Source organism: Macaca nemestrina, chromosome 12 (assembly GCF_043159975.1).
Source record: "Macaca nemestrina isolate mMacNem1 chromosome 12, mMacNem.hap1, whole genome shotgun sequence".
NCBI lineage: Eukaryota > Metazoa > Chordata > Mammalia > Primates > Cercopithecidae > Macaca > Macaca nemestrina.
This window is the reverse complement of record NC_092136.1, coordinates 48,299,055-48,320,549: the sequence shown is the minus strand read 5'-3', so window position 1 is coordinate 48,320,549 and position 21,495 is coordinate 48,299,055. Positions and strand designations below refer to the sequence as shown.

At 50.0% G+C, this 21,495-nt stretch overlaps 1 protein-coding gene and 1 pseudogene across 10 annotated transcripts in view; both read right to left on the bottom strand.

The window, feature by feature from the left end:
* The window catches only part of LOC105486959 (ATP binding cassette subfamily C member 8), an 84,223-nt gene that overhangs the window by 28,156 nt on the left and 34,572 nt on the right, over positions 1 to 21,495 (bottom strand). For 6 of the 10 annotated variants that reach the window (XM_071075022.1, XM_011750153.3, XM_011750147.3 and 3 more), the window contains 6 exons: positions 11,030 to 11,070; positions 9,684 to 9,829; positions 7,406 to 7,511; positions 7,130 to 7,312; positions 6,731 to 6,806; positions 5,912 to 6,017 (listed from right to left, as the gene is read on the bottom strand). In XM_071075022.1, the coding sequence (XP_070931123.1) occupies positions 5,912 to 6,017; positions 6,731 to 6,806; positions 7,130 to 7,312; positions 7,406 to 7,511; positions 9,684 to 9,829; positions 11,030 to 11,070 (658 nt within the window). The remainder of the gene's footprint in view (positions 1 to 5,911; positions 6,018 to 6,730; positions 6,807 to 7,129; positions 7,313 to 7,405; positions 7,512 to 9,683; positions 9,830 to 11,029; positions 11,071 to 21,495) is intronic. The other 4 variants (XM_011750150.3, XM_011750151.3, XM_024794476.2 and 1 more) reach the window with 1 other exon arrangement.
* LOC105486958 (succinate dehydrogenase cytochrome b560 subunit, mitochondrial pseudogene) lies at positions 11,078 to 21,492 on the bottom strand (annotated as a pseudogene).

Here is a 21,495-nt window from a genome sequence, read left to right as displayed (position 1 = left end):
AGAACGGTTCACAAAACACACATCTGCATGGGGCACCTGGGGTGCAACATGGAATAATCCCTCAAGGATCTCAGAGTCATGGAGGAGACAGACGCGCTAGCAAATAATTATAATACCATGTGAGGTACGCACTAACGGTGTTTGCTCATTCCCAATACTGATGGAGAAGAGGGATAGTGAAATACTGGGTTAGGAAACAGCTCGGACAAAGGCATGTGGAAAGGAGAGAGATGTCAAGATCCATTGTAATGGCAGCCTCTTGAAGGTCTTAAGTTGTTCCTGGTTCATTCATTTAGCAAATGAATTCGTTTAGCAAAAACCACTATGGATATAGTGAGACAAATAAAATATGGTTCCTGTCCCCAGGGAGCTCACAAGAATCTTTCCCAGGAGACAGACTGGAGTACATTTAAAGAGGAATAGGGAAATTTTGTTCCTGGCAAAGAAGTACACTGTTGAATAATAATATTTATAGGATATTTACTACATGCTAGGTTAATCCTCACATCAATCTCACGGGTAATAAGGGAAACTGGTAGAGAAAGTTTATGAAATTTTCCAAAGCACAGAGACCAAATGTGAGCCCAGGCAGCTTGGCTCCAGAGCCTGTGTGTGTAGCCATACTGCTCACGTGGTCACTGGAGGAATAAATGAACAGTCGCACCAACAAAGCACCCATCTCCCCAGAGCATTCTCCATTCTGTGCCTCCTAATCCCCCAACTTCCTTCCTTGTGCCTCCTGGAACTCCTTCTGGCTGCCTGGTCACTAGGTCTTGGCCTGGGTATGGCTGAAAAGCATCTGAGCAGCAGCCTGGCATCACCCTCGTCTCTGGCTGCAGGCATGCAGACTCGGGAGGGCTTGCCAGGTGAAAGGTTGTTTCGCTTTTAGTTCACTTTGCAAGTACGTCTTCTCCCTGCAGACCTGGAGCTCAATGTCTGAGGTGTGGAGTTCCTGCCAGTAATGGAGGGGGACTCTCAACACACAGCCCCCACACTTAACTCAATGCCCAGGATAGATGGGCCAGCCAGAGCGGTGCACATGTCTAGATTTTGAGAGACAAACAGCAGATGAAGCCAGTTGAGTCGTATCTGCCTAGACGACGACTGCCTAGCCACTATAAGGAGCTCCAGACTGGCCTTCCTTCCTACAGTCTGTCTGTCTGTTTCTTCTTCTCTCTCCCCAGTCCATCATCCTTTGTCACAAGCATGATCCTTCTGCAGCATTTGGGCTAAATCTTACTTCCTAAAGGTAAGCACTGTATCCATAGTGCTTTTGCTAAATGAATTCATTTGCGAAATGAGTGAACCAGAAACAACTTAAGACCTTCAAGAGGCTGCCATTATAATGCATCTTGACATGTCTCTCATTTCCAAATGCATTTGCCCAAGCTGTTTCCTAGCCCACTACCTACCTCTCTTCTCCATCAATACTTGGAATGAACAAATAGTATTAATGCACACCTCACGCTGTGTTATGATTATTTGCTAACGCCTCCCTTCCTACAGTCTGTCTGTCTGCCTTTTTCTCTGTTTCCCCAATTCATCATCCTTTATCACAAGCATGGTTCTTTTGCAAACTTTGGGCTAAATCTTACTTCTCAAACCTAGTACATGGGATCTAAGCCAAGTTCACTTCTTCAGTCCCATCTTTCATAATGCCTCCCACGCATCCAGTACTCGAGGTGCACAGAACTATGTACTTTAATATCAGCAAGCCTTTGCCCACACCATCACCCCTGCCTGGAACACCTCCCTCTCCCACCCCTGCCTTTTCTACTTGATGAAACCACACTCATCCTTCAAGGCTCAAATACCACATCCACAGTGAGCCTCCTCTCCTCAACTGCAGAGTCAATTGTGGTTCCTCTGTGCTCTTCTAAGGCCCAGGTCTCCTCTCCCCTCCCTTAAAAGCGGGGCTGGCCAGCTGCGGTGGCTTACGCCTGTAATCCCAGCACTTTGGGAGGCCTAGGCGGGCAGATCATGAGGTCAGGAGTTCGAGACTAGCCTGGCCAACATAGTGAAACCCCATCTCTACTAAAAATGTGAAAAATTAGCCGGCATGGTGTTGCACACCTGTAGTCTCAGCTACTCAGGAGGTTGAAGCAGGAGAATCGCTTGAACCTAGGGGGTGGAGCTTGTGGTGAGCTGAGGTCGCGCCACTGCACTCCAGCCTGGGCAACAGAGCGAGACTCCGTCTCAAAAAAAAAAAAAAGAAAAAAAAAGGCAGGGGCGATGTCTTAGTTACCTTCGCACTCCTGTTGCTGTCACAGGGTCTAGCACACACTAGGCGCTCGACCGGACGAGTGAATATGTCACTGTGGACTCTGGAGCGTCAGTTGACTTGGAAACAAATTCTCATGATTTCCCAGGGCTGGCTGCAAGCTAACAAATGTGCTTCACAATGCTTGAGAGGGAAGCTGGACCGGGACCGGGCAGGAGAGCAAAGAGGATCCTGGAGAAATGAGACCCCTTTCACTACCGCCCCTCTGCGAGCCTCGAATAGAGCCGGGAGCTGAGGCCTAGGCTGCCTGTTAAGGAGAGTAAGTGTTGATAAGGACAGAGCTGTGAGGACCCATGTGGTGGCTCTGGGAGGAGGCAAGTGTGTGTGAGTCAGGGCCACAGTGGCTGCTGGCCTTTGGACTGTCAGGCTAGCTATGTTTTCTTCATGATGCTCTTGTGCCCCTTCTCTTTGAGCACATGGTGGACGACCAATGCACTTGAGCACCTAGGTGCAAATCCACTTCTGCAATTTAACAGCTGGGTGGACTTGGGCAACTTGCTTCACCTCAGTTTCCTCATCTGATAAATGAGGATATAATAATATCTACTGCACTGAGTTTTTGTAGACTGACTGAGGTGATGAGGTGCCTGCACAGCACAGTGCCTGGCCTATAAGAAGGGCTTAGGCAGGAACAGAAAACCAAACACCACATGTGCTCACTATAAGTGGGAGTTGAACAATGAGAACACATGGACACAGGGAGGGGAACATCACACACCGAGCCTGTCGGGGGGTGGGAGGCAAGGGGAGGGAGAGCATTAGGACAAATACCTAATGCATGTGGGGCTTAAAACCTAGATGACAGGTTGATAGGTGCAGCAAACCACCATGGCACATGTATACCTATGTAACAAACCTGCACACTCTGCACATGTATCCTGGAACCTAAAATAAAATTAAAAAAAAAAAAGAAGTGCTTAAGGTCCTCTGTCTTGGAGAGGCTCCTTGTGTTCCCCAGGCTGGGGCAGAGGTTTCCTAAGAGAGAGGGGCAGCAGTCAGACCCTGAGGGTTGGCACAGCTTGGAGAAGAGGTGGGGGCTGAGGCAGGGCAGAGCTGACCCCTGCCAATCATGCCTGTTGCATCTACAGAGGACAACGAGAGGTGCTGAGGCTGGCACAATGCCACATGAGGGCATGAGGGTGGGGGAGGAGAAGAAAGCAGGGCAAAGGGACCAGGTTCAGAGTGGGTTTTGACATCCATGCTGAGCAGGTCAAGCCTGGGGCAGCTCCAGTGTCTGAGCCCTGCAATCCTTCTGGAAAAGCCCCACCCTGGAGGAGGGCCCAGATCCAGCCTGACTACTACATGGACCACTACCTTGGACAATAACCCTTAGGACTAGGCCCTGGGGGCCCCAGCAGTGACCAGGTTTGAGGGAAAGAACATGGGCAGAGTCTCTGCTCCACACACTGACCAGTAAGTCACCCAACCTCTCCGAGCCTCAGTTTCTGCTTCTGTGAAATGAGGTAACAACACTCCCCTCCTAAACTCAGTAGGAGGCTTGATGAGATCATGTTGACAATACACTTAGCAAAGGGCATGGCCCATAGGAGGTGCCCAATAAATATTGGTTACTTTCTTCAGCTCACAGTGCACTGGGGACTCTTGTCTTCTTGCTGCAGACATCAGTTGGACATCAGAAAAGGGCTCCTCCCTCCAAAGGCTGCAGAGGCAGTCGGAATAAAGCAATAAGATCTCAAACTGAATACCTGGGCCTTCCCAGTCAGGCTATGTTGAGAAATCTCCCAAGTAAGATGGCGAATGGAGGCAAAGACCCCTCTGCCCCCAAAGACATCGCAGCTCCTGATGGGAGGCGATGGGAGACCCAAGGGGCTCATCTGCTAGCCCACAGCCCCACTGAGGAGGGAAATTTGACATCTTTTGGACACACCTTTCAGGGACATCTTGGAAATGCAGGAAATGGGGGTGCATGCTGATATTCAGACACTGGGTCCAAAGTCTTTCTCCCTGCTGGGTTCTGTACTCACGCTTATGAATAACCTGACACCTTGAATAATTTTCCCCTAGAAATGATTGGTAGGGAAATCTTGCCCTTCTGCTGATTGACTGCAACTTCTATTCCTAAATGAGTGTTCCAAAGCCCAGAGATCCCTTTTTCCCTTGGCTACCAGAGGGCGCAGAGCCAGATTTTATGTTGATGGCTGTAGCCGTCCCCTGCCCAGGTTGCTGAACATCTTTTTACCCTCTTCATTTCTCAGCTCCTATTTTCTTCCCTTTTTAAAAGGTTTTGTTTTATGTGCATCTTTTTTTTTTTTTTTAAATATACTTTAAGTTCTGGGATACATGTGCAGAACGTGCAGGTTTGTTACATAGGTATACACATGCCATGGTGGTTTGTTTCACCCATCAACCTGTCATCTACATTAGGTATTTCTCCTAATGCTATCCCTCCCCTTGCCCCCCACCCCCCTACAGGCCCCAGTGTGTGACGTTCCCCTCCCTGTGTCCATGTGTTCTCATTGTTCAACTCCCACTCATGAGTGAGAACATGCAGTGTTTGGTTTTCTGTTGCTGTGCGAGTTTGCTGAGAATGATGGTTTCCAGCTTCATCCATGTCCCTGCAAAGGACAAGAACTCGACTTTTTTATGTCTGCATAGTATTCCATGGTGTATATGTGCCACATTTTCTTTATCCAGTCTATCATTGATGGGCATTTGTGTTGGTTCCAAGTCTTTGCTATTGTGGCTAGTGCTGCAATAAACATACATGGGCATGTGTCTTTATAATAGAATGATTTATAATCCTTTGGGTATATACCTAGTAATGGGTTTGCTGGGTCAAATGGTATCGCTGGTTCTAGATCCTTGAGGAATTGCCACACTGTCTTCCACAATGGTTGAACTAATTTACGCTTCCACCAACAGTGTAAAAGCGTTCCTATTTCTCCATATCCTCTCCAGCATCTGTTGTGTCCTGACTTTTTAATGATTGCCGTTCTAACTGGTGTGAAATGGTATCTCATTGTGGTTTTGATTTTTAAATGCATCTTTTATCTACTAGTTTTAAGTGCTTCTTGGAAGTACGTGGGTATAAATAATAGATTCATGATTGACTCAGCCTGGGGTTCTGGCTCTTTAATTAAGACAGTGATCTTTGCCCAGAAATCAACATCTATTGGTTACATCTGGATCCTCAGAACACCCACCAATGGTGTGTATGTGAGTGCAGCTCATGACCAAGCTGGAAACCAATATTGGTGTTGTAATTTCCCACACTGGGAAATTACTACCGTGCATCTGAGTAACCATGGGATTCTTAGTCTGACAGAACTGAGTTTCAATTCCAGCTCTGCCACGTATTAGCTGTGTGAATTAGGGCAAGAAGTTTAACCTTCCTCTATAAATGAGAATTGAGAACAGTACGGACCTTGCTAGTTATCATAAAAATTAAATGAAATAATGCATGCAAAGGACTTAGCAAAGAACTTGTGCATAGTAAGAGTTGAATACGTACTAGCAATGATGATGAGAATAACAATTAGCAGCATTTATTGAGTCCTCACTGAACACAGAGTGGGCCCTCCAATAAATGTGTGTGCATCCTCAACTAAGGAGGATGGTTGAAAGCAGGTTTCCCCTCCACTAACTGAGCCCTGAGGATACATCTATTACCTGCTCCAGAAGACAGCCCCTGAGACCTTCTGCATCTCCCCCAGTGCGGCTAGAAGGAGCGAGGACTTGCCGCAGCCCACCTGTCCCACAATCATGGTCAGCTGGCCTGCAGGGAGGAAGGGTGGCAGATGGGAGTGGGGCCGGGGGGAGTCTGAACAACCATCACCCAGAAAGATAGACAGACAGATGCACCCAAACCTGGGGCCCCTGTTTTCTTTCTTCCTACCTAGAATCCCCAACAAGTCCTCTTCCTCCTTAAGCCTTTCCTTCTGGAAATCAACATCCTCCTCTGGCTCCCCAGGTCCTTCCCCCTCTCCGATTTCCTGCCCCGCCACCCTTCCTAAGCACCCGCTTCTCCTTTCCCATGCTCCTAGTGTGAGCCCAGGCTCCTTGTGGTCCCAAGAAATGCCATCCTGGGTCCCACCTCCAACCCACCCCCATACTTTGCTCATGGCTGCCTCTGCCAGAAAGTCCTCCTGCCTCATAGCCTCAGAGACTTTGTCCATTCTCAGAAACTCCACTTCTTCCACTTGCGTTCCTTGGCTACCCACATCTGATCTTTTTATGCATTACCTATACTGTCTGCAATGGATGGTTTGACATTAAGGCTGGCAATTTTACCCTGTCCTTAGTGCTGCACTCCTACCCAGCACACGGAAGCCTCTAGAATGTAGTCTACCCCTTCTCTAGTATACCCAAGGCACCCACCAAGAATGAGCAGAGAGCAGGCACTCAATAAATGCAGCTTTGTCTTTTTATCTCCATGTTATTCAGTGGGACATGGGGAGGGGCGTGCTGGAGGGGTGGACTGGGCCATACCTCGAGGGATACGAATGGTGATGTTGGACAGTGTGGGGATTCCATCTGGGGTCCACGTGAAGTAGCCTCCCGTGATCTTCATTAGGTGCGTCCCACCGCCCAGGAGAGAACAGAAAGGCAGCCATTTCCCTGTGTGAATAGTCTCTGGCCTCCCCTCCTCCAGGAAAGCCAAAAGACACTGATTCCAGTCCCTGGATCACTTCCAGAGCAGGGGAGTGGGAGACTGGCCTTCTCATGCTTTGTTGTCCCTGGTTTCTGGACTCCTATGGACCCTATAGGCAGGCAGGGTGACCTCTGCAGAGGACTAAGCATGCAGCTCTCCGGCTTTTCAGGTGCTGAGCTCCCTCTGGGAGCTGGTGCTGGGTGGCCGGGCATGGGGCAGCAGAATCTAGGACTCACCTGGACACAGGAGTTGTCAGCATCGCCCTCTGCACTGGGTACCAGGCTCTGCAGTGGGCCGGTGAGGCCCCAACAATCCTCCCGGGCTGGACGCTTGCGGTTCACGACCTTGAGGGGCTGGGGGTGGTTTGGAGGTGAGGACCCACTGGGCTGGGAGCTGTGTAGGGAAGGGAGCCCCTCTTCCTGGGAAAAAAGGCAGATGTCCGACACAGCAGGCCCGAGTTTTGGGCCTTAGAGGACCATGCTGGGAGTAGCAAGGGGAGGCCGGGCACTCACCACCGCCTGGTACTTGCTGGCTGGACCCTGGGCCGTGGGCTCACGGGGGGCACACTGCTCCTCACGGATCTCTGCACTGGACAGGAACTCGCTCAGCTTTTGCACGCTGCTCGGGAAACACAGAGACACCCCTCACCCCTGCCAGGGGCAGAGGGGAGGGGAGAGGGCACAGCCTGAGAGAGAGCTCTGAGAAGGTTCTCAGGCCTGAAGTATAGTCCGACAAAGCCCACACTGAAGGGGGCAGACAAGTGGGCATGGGGGCAGGTAATTGGTGTTACCAGGGTTTGCTAGGGTTGACCAGTCAGCTGGAGTAGGTTGGGGTCTGGATTGGCGGTGGGATTGGTTAGTTTTAGGGTTAGTTTAATGTTGAAGTTGGTTAGTCTGGGTTATTAGACTGAAGGATGGTTGGTGTTGGGTTGGTCAGGGTTAAGGTTAGTTAGGACTAGGATTGGTGAAGAATCAATAGCTAGTATTTTGTGAGCATATACTATATGCCAGACACCATGTTAACTGCTTTGCAGCATTATGTAATCGGATCCCCCTGACAACCTGCTCAGGGAGGTGTCATTACTCATGGGGAGGTGGCTATTCCTACCCTCTCCCCTGTCCAGATTTCCCTGTGGACCTGAGGAGGCACTGGAAGCGTCACTCTTCCAGTTCATTCTCTCCCATCCTGGAGGTGTGAAAGCTTTCTGGGAAGCTCAGGATTGTTTGTATTCCCCTTTCGTCTCTTTTGCTAAATATCCAACAGGCCTGGGGCAGACAAGCCATCCGCCCTTAAGGCAAGGTTATTCTGGGTCTGTAAGTGAGCCTGTGGCCTGGAGTCACCCTTTCTGTGTGCCACCCCCTAGACGGGAGGGGCAGACGGCCAGATTCTGCCTTCCTCCCCTGTCCAGTCTCCCTCCCCTGCAGGCGGTGACTGGGAAGGATGGAACTGGCCCTCATCTCTTGGGGTGAAGCTTCAGGTAGTGTCCTGAGCCCACCTTCAGCCAGAGCCTGAGCTCCGTCACTGAAAAGGCCTCTGCTACTCTGGTGTTCCATTCCTGGAAACAGTGGGATCCAGAGTGTTTGAAAATGTGAATGCTTTGGGATCAGTGCAACAGTTTTTGGGCAGGTGCAGCGTTCTTAAATCTGTGGTTTCTACATAGAATCATAGGGCTGGAGAGTGGGTGGTGGAGGAGGGGTGATCATCAGACCCCACAACACCATGGCCAAGAAACTGAGTCAGCACAGCCGACCATGGAAATGGGAGCGAATCCCTGTTTAACTAGCTACTCCCTGGTCAGATACTCCTTAGAGCATAATTTTGCTGAGTTATGCCCCATTCCATCTTTGAACCCATGCTAGAGCCTCCTCCTGCAAGCTATCCTCTCTATCAGCTACTTCATTCCAACAGCTACTCCTTCCTTCCAGCTTCCCAGGACCTGCCAGAGTCCCACGAGACAGGCTTCCCAGGACCTGCCAGGGTCCCATGAGACAGGGGTGTCGCCTTCCTCAAGGCTGAAGACACAGAGGACATTTGTTACTGACTGGTTCTCTGGCCATGGGTAAGGACAAGCTAGCCCTCCACAGAGGCAAGACAGGCTCTTGCTTTCAAGGAGCCAGAGCTATTTCAGAGGCTCAAGGATGTCTTCACACTCCAGATATGGCATTTCCCAGCCAGAGCCTCAGCCGTCTACTTTCAGGCTTTCATTCCCAAGAGGGCGACGCCTCTGGGACAGTGGCAGAGGCTCTAGAGCCCAGAAGTGGGAGCCTCCAAGAGCTGTGGGCCAATCAGAGCAGGACCTGGCGCCTGGGGGAAGCTGCTTCACTGGCTGAGGCTGTGGAGGGCTCAGGGGCTGTGGAAAGGGTAGGGGATACTTGGCCTGGGAAAGACAGACACAGTGGATGCCTTCTGATATCTGAGGGGCTGCCACGTGGGGAAGGGATAGCCTCATTCTGGGTGGCTCTTGAGGGCGAAGTTAGGACCAGTGGGTAGAATTTAGGAGGATTTCACGTTTGGCTCAACATTGATTTTTTTTTTTTTAAAGTTGTCGTGGAAGTGACAGTGAGTCCCCTCTCCTGGGAGGTATGTAAGCAAGTCCTTGCTTAGGGATGGTGAGCTGGGAAACCATACAGGCCAATGTCCCTCTGACCAACCAGGACCAGCTACAGCAAGGCCCAGCAATGGGGGTATGTCCCGGGACCAAACAGCTGTGGTTTGGCCATCACTCAAGCAAGCCCTGAGGCTGACACAGGACCTGCTTGCCCAGTGCCCTTGTCCGGACCCTCCCCTCACCTCACTAGAGCTTTGACGGTAGATCGGACCACACTGGACAGCAGGAACAGCGGTGTGACCAAGATATGGAAGAGGGAGAGGGAGGCAAAGGCCACGGAGGGCGAGAAGTCGGCCTCTTTGAAGAAGCTGACATGGCCCACGAAGGTCTGTGGACAGAGGCACAAGTGAGGCCAGGGTGACCCAGGGTGTGGGTCCCTCCCACACTGGAAATGCTCGGCACTGGAAGGGAAACGAGACGACTGGCAGGGAATGGGCTCCTAAGGGGGCCTTTCAGTTGGAGACACCTTCATCATCCCCATAGTCATCTCATGGAAACATCCCCAACAAGCTCAGGACTTCAAGCTGGAGAGTAGGCGCTGCTCCCTCCCTGTCCTGCCCAGGGTTAGGTTAGCACTGCCCCCTCCGCAGACAGCAGGTGGGGTGCTCATCTCCCCAGTCCACATCGGGATAACATAAACACAGTGATTATGAAACCATCGCCTCGTCATGCAGTGCTTTGCCCCTGCCACCTGGCTGGCTCAGTGGCCTCTGTTACCCACAGTTCTGCCAAGAGCTAGGCCAGGAACCAGCTCAATAAATCACATTGGAAGTGAATTCCCAAGCGTACCCGACAGGCTGTGAACTCTACACAGCTCAGGGACACCGGCCCCGGGGGAAATAAGTAGATCTTTTTAAGGAACTGCAGCCATCACAGAAGACGGGGATGGGAGGCTGGGTGAGGGTGCTGCAGGCTCATAGGGGCCCAGGCCTTTCTGTAGGAGCACGCTGCCTGCCCCCCATGGCTGAGCTCCCACACAGCTTTTATGAAACTGCTTTAGAAAGCCACCATTGTAATATTTAATGGCATGGAGAATTGTGTGTGGCATATTCTTAAATTTAAAAGAGCAGGTTACAAAACTGCATGCGCAGCACATTCCTATTTTTGTAGAAAATGACATATCATAGGCCTTAAAAAAAGACTGGAAAGAAACACATTAAAAATGTTACCAGTGGGATTACGGGTGATTTTAATTCTCTTTGCACTTTCTACTCTGGATTTCCCATCATTTCTATAATACACGTTTCACTTTAAAAATGAAAAATTTGTATAGCTATTTTTTAAAAGAAAGTTTAATTTCTCTAAATGCTAAGCCTCCGGTCTTCCAGGCCTGGAGGCATAGGCCCCTGTCTGGCTGCAGTTGGGGAGGGGCCACACCCTCTATAAACTTTCGATCTTATTTTCAGTCTGGCTGCGGAGCCTGTCTTCTGAGGCCCCTGTGCAGAAAGGCCAAACCTGGGCAGCCTGTCACTGCAGATGCCCTCCCCCTCCACCCTACCCCCAAGAGATGGAGAGAGGATCCACTTACTATGAGGACAGCTGCAATGGGGATGGCCGTGTTCATGAAAACTGCAGAGGAAGCACAGGTATGAGTTTAGCAGGAGGAGGGTGACAGCTACACATGGAGATGCCCTCGGTGGCTGGAGGCAGCACAGCCCAGTGGTGCCAGCCTGTGGGGCACAGCTCCAGTAGGCTAGGGGCAGAATTCTAGCCCTGTGGCACCTCCAGTTCCTCACCCTGTTTCCCTCAGGACTCTTGTCCCAGGTACCCCAGCCCCCAAATCTGGGGCTTAAGCTGTTAAGTCACTGTGTGTGAACAGGGTGAAGTTAGCCCCATGGGAAAGTGGTGGGAGAAGGATGGGAGAGTTGGCTGTCTGTGGCCAACTGTGAGGTCAGAAGCATGTGTTTCTGGGGGCACCAAGCTGCCACTTCTTCCTCTGCCTTTGGCTCCTGTGTCCCCCAAGCCAGGCTCTCTATGAAGCTTAGAGGCTTCCTAATCTCCCATGGCTCTTGAGAAAATTTCAAACTCATTCGCTCTAAGGTATTAGTAACTAAGGACAGCTTAAAGCAGGATGTCCCTTAGAGTCTGTGTGCAGGTGGGGCAACTGGTTTGCGGCAACAGAGCCCCCCTCCTTATTCTGTTAAACTTGCGGCCTTTAGATCAGTCACAGGGACTTCAAGAAGCAAAGAGAGTGGGACTTGGTGTGAGAGAAGGGCAGAATCCCTGTTACTTATAAGTTGTGTAACCTAGGGCATGTCATTTACCTTCCCCATGTCTCAGTTTCCTCATCTGATTTTTGTAAATTTATAAATTCTTGTTCATACACCCCAGCTCTTTCCAAGGTCAGAGGAGATAACATGGGTAACAGGCTCTGTGAGGCCCGGGTGCTGCCTACACATCATACCTCATGGGCTACTAGCTGAGCCCTGCTCCACACTCACCCCTCCTCTGGCCTGGGGTGTGAAATGCTCAACAGTGCCCTGAACCCAGGCCTAAATTTCCAGAGAGAGCAGCCCCCCCATGGCATAAGAGGCAACCATGCCAGCTGCCACCTTCCCATCCTATCCTCCTTCATTCAAGGATCCTCTTCCAGGGCAGCCCAGAAAGGAGTCTGGTTCTGCCATTAGCCAAATTAAAGCAAAGGGACCAGGAGTCAGGAGCCAGAAGCCAGAGGCCAGGGCTCTGCCTGTGCACATGGCCCCTGTCTAGTGAATGGCGAAGTCTTGGACAATCTGATGAAGTCCAGATGGTCAACACCATTCCAAGAAGTTGACTGCCCATTTACTCCAAGAATCCTGCAGCAGTCAGTACATACAAAGCATTGTATATCAGAGATGTGACCCCCAACTTCAGGGAACCCCAAGTGGGTAGAAGGACATGGCCTCTGCCCTAAGGGGGTTTCCAGTCTGAGGAAGCAGACAGGAGCTATGCTCCCAGGAAGTTCCAGATACAATGGGGAGACAGAGAACATGCCCCTTAGGAGTTCTCAAGCAGATGGGAAGGACATTGTCCCCATCCTTGGATAATTCCTGATCTGATGGGGAAGGCAAGGCTCCTGCAATTGGAGAGGTCCCAGTCTCCTGGAGGATGTATGGCTGGAGCCCTTATATGGCTGGGGCCCTGGCAGATGGCAAATTTCTCTGCCCATAAGGCTTTTAATCAATACCAACATCATACATGGCTGTGCTTTAACTGCTCTTCCTCATGAAGGCTGGATGGTTTCCAGGGCCCACTACCATGCCACAGCCCTCCTGCACTGTTTCTGCCAGGAGACAGTGTAAATATTATTGGTGTTCCCATAGCATAAGGGACCCAAGATCTGGGACATAGGACATAGTGTAGCCATTACTGGCCGAGGAGGAGAGGGAGAAGGATGCCCATTAGACCTAGGACCTTGACCATCAACAACTATATAACTCTAAATGTGAGGTAGCTTTGCCCCTCCCCTATAGGGCCAGTCACTCCAAGGAGCAACTGGGAGGGCAGGGGCGTCTCTTCTGCTCCTCCTGGCCCATCCCCATAAATAACCAATAAGGAGGGGTCCTGTGCACCCATCCCTCAGCCTCCGCTCCAGGCCAAGACCCCCTCCTTCGCATTCTGGGACTTGACTCTCAGCCAAAAAATAGTCTGAGTGTTGGATTATAAATTGCTACAATGCTCTTGGAAAGCAGTCTGGTGCTTTGTAGCTAGAGCCACACAGAAGTTCAGACCTTCTGATCCTATAATCCGTCTCCAGGGAATTTATCCTGAGTAATCATTCAAGAGCAGCACAAAGCCATCAGCTAGATGGTATTAGCTGCAGCTAACACAAAATTCAATAAAACAAAACCACAACCACAGCAACAGCAACAAACCACCCCAGACGAAATGAACTGGAAATGTCCAACAAGAGGGGCTGTTTTAGTAAATTATGGTGCATCAGCTGCGGAGGAGATTTTGCAGTCAGAAAATGTAATAATTGACACTTCATTCTATTGCACGTTTTCCCTGGTCATGATTTTTTTAATTTAATTTTTTTTCAATTTTATTGTCTTTATTTTTGTAGCTGCCTGAACTCCTTTGAGGAACGAGACAAGCTATAAATAAATTTAAAAATGAACATCCCAACGCTGATGCAGCAACATGGAGTATGCTTCTGATATAATTAGCTTCCGCCCAGTTCTGGCTGTTGTATGGAGACGCTAAAGAATGAAAATGTGATTTTCCATTTCTTTCACCCTCCCCTTGAAGGACGGCCTTTGTGCAGAGAGTTCTGGGTCCCCTTCAGGGCCGGGGCTGGGAAAGTGGAATCATCAGCTGCGTGCGTGTGTGCGTGTGTGTGTGTTTTGTAAGAAAAAGAAATAACCTTTAATATGTTCAATGATAATTTACTGGATCTTCCTCTTGTGTCAAAAGCTATACATTTTCTCCTCAAAGTAGCTGCTCCAAGAACTAACTAGCCCTCTTTATCTCCCTCTAGCTGGGATAGACTAACTCCCCTCCACCTCTGCCTCTCTTCTTTCAATAACACTGCGTAGGTGTTAATGGCCTGGGCTCTCACCAATGAACAGAATTGTCCTTTAAGCCAGCAACCCACAGGCAGTGGCACCCAAAGCCTCACCCCCAGCCCCCACGGCAGAAGCCACAGAGCTGGCATTGTTTCCACTGTCTCAGGAGGAAGGAGCCAAAAGCTGACCCTCAGCACAAATCAAAGCCCAATATGGAGAGAGAATAACTGCTTCTAGGCCCAGAGGAGGCAAGCTGTGGGCAAAAAAGGGGAAATTTTTCAGCCACCCCATCTTTAGAAACAAGGGAAAAACTAGGCCCTTTTCCACTGTTAGCTCTACAAGGCGCTCTACTGCTCCAAAGGGATCTGAAAGTGCAAAAGGATCTAACAAATAAGGAGAACTTTTCCAACGCTGGAGATAAGAGTGACAAACAGAAAGATGGGTGAATATAATAATGTGTAAGAAGATGACGCTAGGAGCCTCTGTTCTTCACGTGGCTGCCAGCCCTACAGCCTTACACAGTAAGAACCAGGACAACCACTCCAGACTGGTATAGCTGGGGAATCTTCAGGCCTTTTCCTAGGTCCCACATCAAGTGTCAGATCCCATTCCAGGGATGATACATGAGAGGGAAGACGAGTGCAAACTTAGCTGTGTGGATCAGTGCTGGCCCCAGACACAGGGACTTCATGCATTCCAAGTAAGACTCAAAGTTCCCAGGGAGTAACAGGGCCGACATGCCAAAAAGAGAGACCCCTGCACTCAAAGCAATACCAGTGCCGTGGTGGCAGATGGACATCGCCATGGGAAGAGACCAACTGTAGATAGTGAGTGGGGAGATATGGGGCAGTTTGAACCTGTGTTCTTATTCCAGAACTGCTCCATCTCTTCTTCGGCCATGGTTCCCAAAGGAACAGCATTTCTGATACAGAGCTGAGGGCTCAAGTGGGCTCGGAGGCAATGACGGCCAACATGTCTCAGCGAGACCACAGCCATCTTGGGTTCCGGTCAGGAGGGAAGTGACCAGCTGCTTGTGTTTTAAAGGTCTCTCTGAAGATCATCTTTTGGGGCTCTGGGGTGGATGTGGCTGGACCTGGGAAGTCTGGGGGTGTTACAGGCTCTGGCACCTCTCTAAGCACAGTAGTCGGTCCTGTGCCCTAGCTGGGGGTGAAACAGGAAGGCAGGGAGCTGGGCATACAACTGTCATGGGTTGAAGATCTGAGGCCTTGCTCTCATTTTCCTAAACCACACAAAGTTCTATAAGGTTCTAAGGCGGTGGAGGGGTGGGGAATAAAGCCAAGAATAGATTTCTGTCCAACTTTGGCCCAAGGTGAGGTGACTCACTTCAATTTGATTTAGAAAAAAAACAAAAACAAAAAGAAGAACATGATCGTGCTCAGATCTTGAATGTTAAGGAGGAAGAACTATGTTAAATAACGGCAAGTGAAACAGGGTTATAAAACCTTCTTCTTGTGTAAGTGTGATGCTGTTATGGAAAAGTTTAGTTGCATGTAGGCTGGCCTGAAAGGCTGCCATCAAAACTGAAAGCCCTTCTGCAATAGTGTAGAGACATGGGTATTTTTTAGAAAATCCTTTCCAAAAATATCCCTTAAGATTTATCCATTCAAGGCCAGGAGCGGTGGCTCACGCCTGTAATCCCAGCACTCTGGGAGGCCAAGGCAGGTGGATCACCTGAGGTCAGGAGTTTGAGACCAGCCTGGTCAACATGGTGAAACCCCATCTCTACTAAAAATACCAAAATATTAGCCAGGCATGGTGGTGCATGCCTGTAATCCTAGCTACTCGGGAGGCTGAGGCAGGAGAATCGCTTGAACCCAGGAGGCGGAGGTTGCAGTGAGCTGAGATCACGCCACTGCACTCCAGCCTGGGCAGTAAGAGTGAAACTCTGTCTCAGAAAAAAAAAAGACTTATTTATTAAAAAAGGGTCTCCTTGTTCCAGGCCTTGTGCTGGGTCTGGGGGCTACAGTAGTAAATAATCGTGTAAGTGTTTCATACCCCCAACCCCTGCTCCAAACAAAACAAAACAACAAATCAACAAACTAGACTTGGGATCAGATCACCGATTCCCCCTGGCTTTGCCCAAGGAATGTTGTCTGGCCCTCATGGGCACCAGCCTGGCATTGCAATACTAGGAGCTTTTCATCTCCAAAGCATTGATGCATGTTTCAGAAGCTATGTGTAAGAGAGGCACAGCCAGCCATTTGTACCTCTGATTAACTTCAGCTTTGTTGCCTGTTCAGGGCCAGGGGAGGAGCGTGTAGGCTCATAGCTTGGGCCTAATTGCAAGATGCATCTGCAAGAGGGGAAATGTATTTTGAAGTGCACGGGGCTATTTCCCATTCAGTCCAATAGTCAGTGCAGTCAACAGAGGGGGAAGGAAATCAGGTTAACAGTGTCAGTTTCTGGCAGCTGAGGAAGTGTGGCAGGAGGCATTTCAGTCAGACTGATCCTTACCTCCTTAATTGATGGGCGCCCCGACTCTCCCTCAGCCACGCTCCCCACCAAGCCAGGCCAGGATATGTATAAGCAGCCTACTGTGGCTGCATCAGCTGGCAGAAGGGCGGGTAGATATTGAAGAATTTCAGGCCAGGCGCAGTGGCTTAAGCTTGTAATCCCAGCATTTTGGGAGGCCGAGGCAGGTGGATTACCTGAGGTCAGGAGTTTGAGGCCAGGCTGGCCAATATGGTGAAACCCTATCTCTACTAAAAATACAAAAAAAAAAAAAATTAGCTGGGCATGGTAGTGGGTGCCTGTAATCCCAGCTGCTTGGGAGGCTGAGGCAGGGAGAATTGCTTGAACCCAGGAGGCAGAGGTTGCAGTGAGTTGAGATCGCGCCACAGCACTCCAGCCTGACAGCAGAGTGAGACTCTGAAAACAACCACCACCACCACCACCTAAAGAATTTCAGAGATGCTGGGGAAGGAAGGGGAACCAGGTCTCCAGGTCATGTTGTTTCTTCCACTGCCTGTTCTGAGTTAGGGCCTCCACTGAGGAGGGCAGAGGCTTCACCCACTGCATCCCCAGGCCTGGCACACAGAAGGTGGGCAGGAAATATTTGTTTAAAAAAAATGAATGGAAGAAACGAAAGACCCAGGGTCAAGTGAGTAACACAAAAGAGAAAGAGGGGTATTTGGAACTGACCCTGTGGCTCTGACCACATGCACAGTCACTATTCATGGACATGATCAGTCTCCCACAAGACTGGGAGGGCCAGGGCTATGCCTGCTTCCTTTTTAACATCCAGGACCTCCATAGAGCCTGGCACAGAGGAAGGGCTCTGGAATGGGTGCCTCACAACGGACAGAACAAACTGGCAGCATATTGAGTGTTCTAGGACCTGGGACCCCTTTGTCACCTCTACAAATCTTGTCCTCAGATACAGAGGAACCACCTAGAGTTATGCTGCTTCTGCAAGGAAAAAAGGATTGAACTGACTTCTAAAGCGAGAGACCATAGTCCTTGTCTCCAGCTTCCTCCCACTTTGTCTTCTACTCATTGAAATCCCACCGTCTTGCAAGGTACAGCCCACATGGCCCCTACATGAATCTCTGGGTGAACCCCCAGCCCACACGGACATCCTTCTCTGTGTTTTGCCTTTTGCTGTGGAAGACCTCACCGAGACATTTCAATTCACTGAGAGTCAATCCTCTCTGCTGTACAATGGGACAATAGAGCTACACACCTCACCAAGTTGTTATGAGGATGAAGTGCAATCACTCTTGCTAGGAGGCCAGCATGGAGCTGGCCACTTGGTTCTGCTCTCGCTGCCACACTGTTCTGTGCATGTTAGCTCTGACTTCTCAGTGGAGCATAAACTCCTTGAGAATGGGGAGCACATCTTAGCGTTTTTCCCTTACCTCCTTCCCAGTGTTAGGCACAGGGTGGGGCACATGAATAGGGCTCACTCAACATCCACTGAGCAACTTACATTTCTATTTTTATTCAAGAGGAAATACCAATTTTGGATGTCACTTTTGATGACAGAGAAACTGTGCCCATTCCCTTTTCAGCCCCCTGTTTTATCCTGTACCAGTTCAGGACTCCATACACAGCTGCTCTCAGTGATATTGATGGCAAGACCATCAGACAGAGTCACAGGTAATCTTGCCTGCCCAGAAGTCTGACGGTGCCACATATGAGCCGCCAGACTGAAAGCTTGGTATCACCAGGATGGGCCCCAACAGGAAATGTGATTCTGGGGCTCCTCTGCAGCGCCAGGACTCCAAGACTGGCGCCAGGGGTCAGAACAAGAGATGCCCCATTATCTCACGCCTAATGACCTGTGTCTTGATCCTTGGTAACAGAAGACAGGAAGTCCAGAGGAGGTAAATGAACACACACTCAAAGCATATGCCTGCAGCCAGGAGGTACCCTGCACCCTACCACCCGTCTCTCTCCCCGTCCAACTGCTGACTAATGGAGGGGGGAAAAAACACATCCTGAGAAAGGCAAACACACTGAGCAAACAGCACTTGACTTTCAAAGCTCTCCCCAAGGGCTCTCCCCTTTCCCCTTCTCTGCTGCTCTCTTCCAGGGACCAACCTGGGCTGCTCTGTTTCTCTAGGTGACTTGGACAGGTGAGGAGTCCTGGGCGGGCTCCTGCTTGACTCCAGAGCCCCTTACTTTTTTCCAGAGTCATCTCAGTTCTTGACAACATGTCCCTAGGTCCTCCTGGCCCCAGGCCCATCACAAAGCCATGGCTTGTCTTCTGGGGGCCCTGGGGGACAATGAGCACCCACTAGGTTGGCTTCGGTGGGCTGGCCTGGGAACTCAAGCATCTTTTGATGCTATTTATATAAGAAAACATGTCCCAGGCTGCAGTTTGGAATGCAGGAAATGAATACATATCTCTTAGGAACAGTCAAAGCAGATGTCACCTGCCCCCACTACATGACCTGAGGCTGCCCCAACTTCATTGTTTGCTGTGCCAGGAGCCTTGGGGACCCTTGCCCCCACTTTCCTTGATGCTTCTCTCCCCTCTCTCCATCTCAGCAATGGAAAGTCTGCTGTACCCCACCCTGTTGTTGCTGGGAGAGGAAGTCCCCCGGCTATCAGGAGAAGCCCTCTCCCACCTCGGCAGCTGTTCCTACTGTTGGGAACTGTCTCTAAACCTGTACAAAACTGGGAGGCTGTACACAAGCAGGGGGTTACTCTTCATATAACCAGTCGCCAGGGGCAGGCAGAACTGACAGAGAGAATGTTGAAGTGGGCCTGGGGCTGGAGACATTGGCTTTTCTGAGCTCCCCAGATGTTCCTTCCAAATTTCCCCTGTCTATGGAGTGCTTAGCCTGAGTGTGTTTGGAGGCTCTGAGCACCACAGGGTCAGGGATGAGGATATCAGGGAGAGACCAGGAACCTGGGGTGTCTTGGTGAGGAATCTGGGAAACAGTGACTGGCTGCTATGCTCACAGCTCCATTCTCAGAAAATCAAATGCTAGCAGGACTTTCTGCATAAAACGCCATGGCTTGTGCCATGTATGGTAGAGGGTCTAGCCACTGATGACTGGACCACGTTCCCTGCCTGAGGCATAGGACACCATGGTCTGGCTGGACACAGGGAGGCTGGACACCTGGGGTATTCACGGCAAGCTCCATCCTGTGAGAACACTGCTGTGGGATGTTTCCTCAGTCCCCTAGAAAGGGACATGCCTTGGTGCCCATGTTTCCAAATGGTCTTGGGGACTGGGACAGCTTGGTGGCCACCTAGCTCCATCAGACCCTCTCTCTAGGCAGCAAGAATGCCAAGAATACACAGACGACCTGAGTGACCGTCTCATTCTCCATGAGGCTTGCTCTACGGGACTATCTGGGAGACACTACCAGCACCCCCTCCATTACCACCTTCCCCCACCAGGTGTATCTCTTCCTGGCACCAAAAGAACCAATTTTAGTTGGAGGAGATGGTCAGTAGCCCCTCTTAATTTCCTTCCCTAATTCTACTCCTTTCAGAGCCCAGAGATTTTTTTCTCCTAAGAGAGAAAATGGTATCCCAAGTCTTCTTCACCCCACAGAGGTCCCCAGCATTTTGTGGAAAATAGCCTGAGGCCAGAAGTTAAGAGACTTTGGAGGATCTAGTCCGAGCCATGCTACTAACCTCAGGAGGGATCTCAGGAACACACTCCCCTCTGGCCTTAATTTCCCACCTGTAAAATGGTTCTACCAACTTACTCTCCTTGCCACATTCTGTGTAATCCCCACCCATCTGTCTTCTAATTCAAAAATTCTCTCTTCAGCCATTCTCATTCATATAACCTGTGCACTGAGTAGGTTTTGGTTTCTTTTTTGTTTTCTTCTCTCCAGGGGCTTCCACTTGGCCAAAATGACTCTTACGACTGGACAGGTCAGGGAACTAGTGTGAAGTCAGCTGGTTGCTAAATACCTACATCCCAATTATGCACTTGGGAAGTAACCACCATGGGATGGGTCCACGGAGCCATGAGATCAACTGTGAGATAAACTTGGGCCAAGACTCCATGGATCACCTCATCTCCATAAGCCCTCACTCTGGCCAGGGGACCATTGTTCTCTGAATTAATTTCAATAACTAAAATTTCAATTTCTAAAAAGTCTTTTGGGCTGGGCACAGTGGCTCATGCATGTAATCCCAGCACTTTAGGAGGCTGAGGCGGGTGGATCACGAGGTCAGGAGTTCAAGACCAGCCTGGCCAATATAGTGAAGCCCCATCTCTACTAAAATACAAAAATTAGCCGGATGTGGTGGCATGTGCCTGTAGTCCCAGCTACTTGGGAGGCTGAGGCAGGAGAATCACTTGAACCTGGGATGTGAAGGTTGCAGTGAGCTGAGATTGTGCCAGTGCAGTCCAGCCTGGGTGATGGAGTGAGACTCCGTCTCAAAAAAAGAAAAAAATGTTTTATATTCTTAGTAAAATGGTTTCAAGTTTATGGGACTCTAGGACTTTTACCAGTTTTGGTCTTTTTCTTATTCCTTGGCTTGGGGTTCCCAAACCACTTAGTTAATATGAATTCAGTCCCTTCACCTATGAGTACCTTCAGCTTGGGCTTCTGATACTTAAGGATAACTAGTCTTTTTCTTTTGTATGGCCCCAAGGGGATTGAAGCTTTCTTATAGCTTCCCCAGGGCCATGATAGCTCAGTCTGACTTACTAAAAAGTCTTCATTCTTAGGAGAGTTCGAAAGTGTGGTCATTTACTCACTTGCTGCTGTCTGTCAATAACATATCAGTTCCATAAGGAATGAGACCTCATCTCTCTTTCTCATCACGGTATCCTAAGGGCCAGCACAGTGTCCAGCACATAGCAGACTTTTCATGCATATTTGTTGGATAAATGAATGAAGAGTACTTTGATTTCTGGGAGCTCAGCTATCAGAGCCAGTTTGAGGCTCCCCCACTGAGTCAGATAATCTCAAAGCCTCCTGCTTCTGTCCCTGCACAGCCTCTCACCCGAGCTCTGACGCCCTCTCCTTGCATGTAGGCAGCAGCACCCAGGGCTGGCTGCACGGGGTG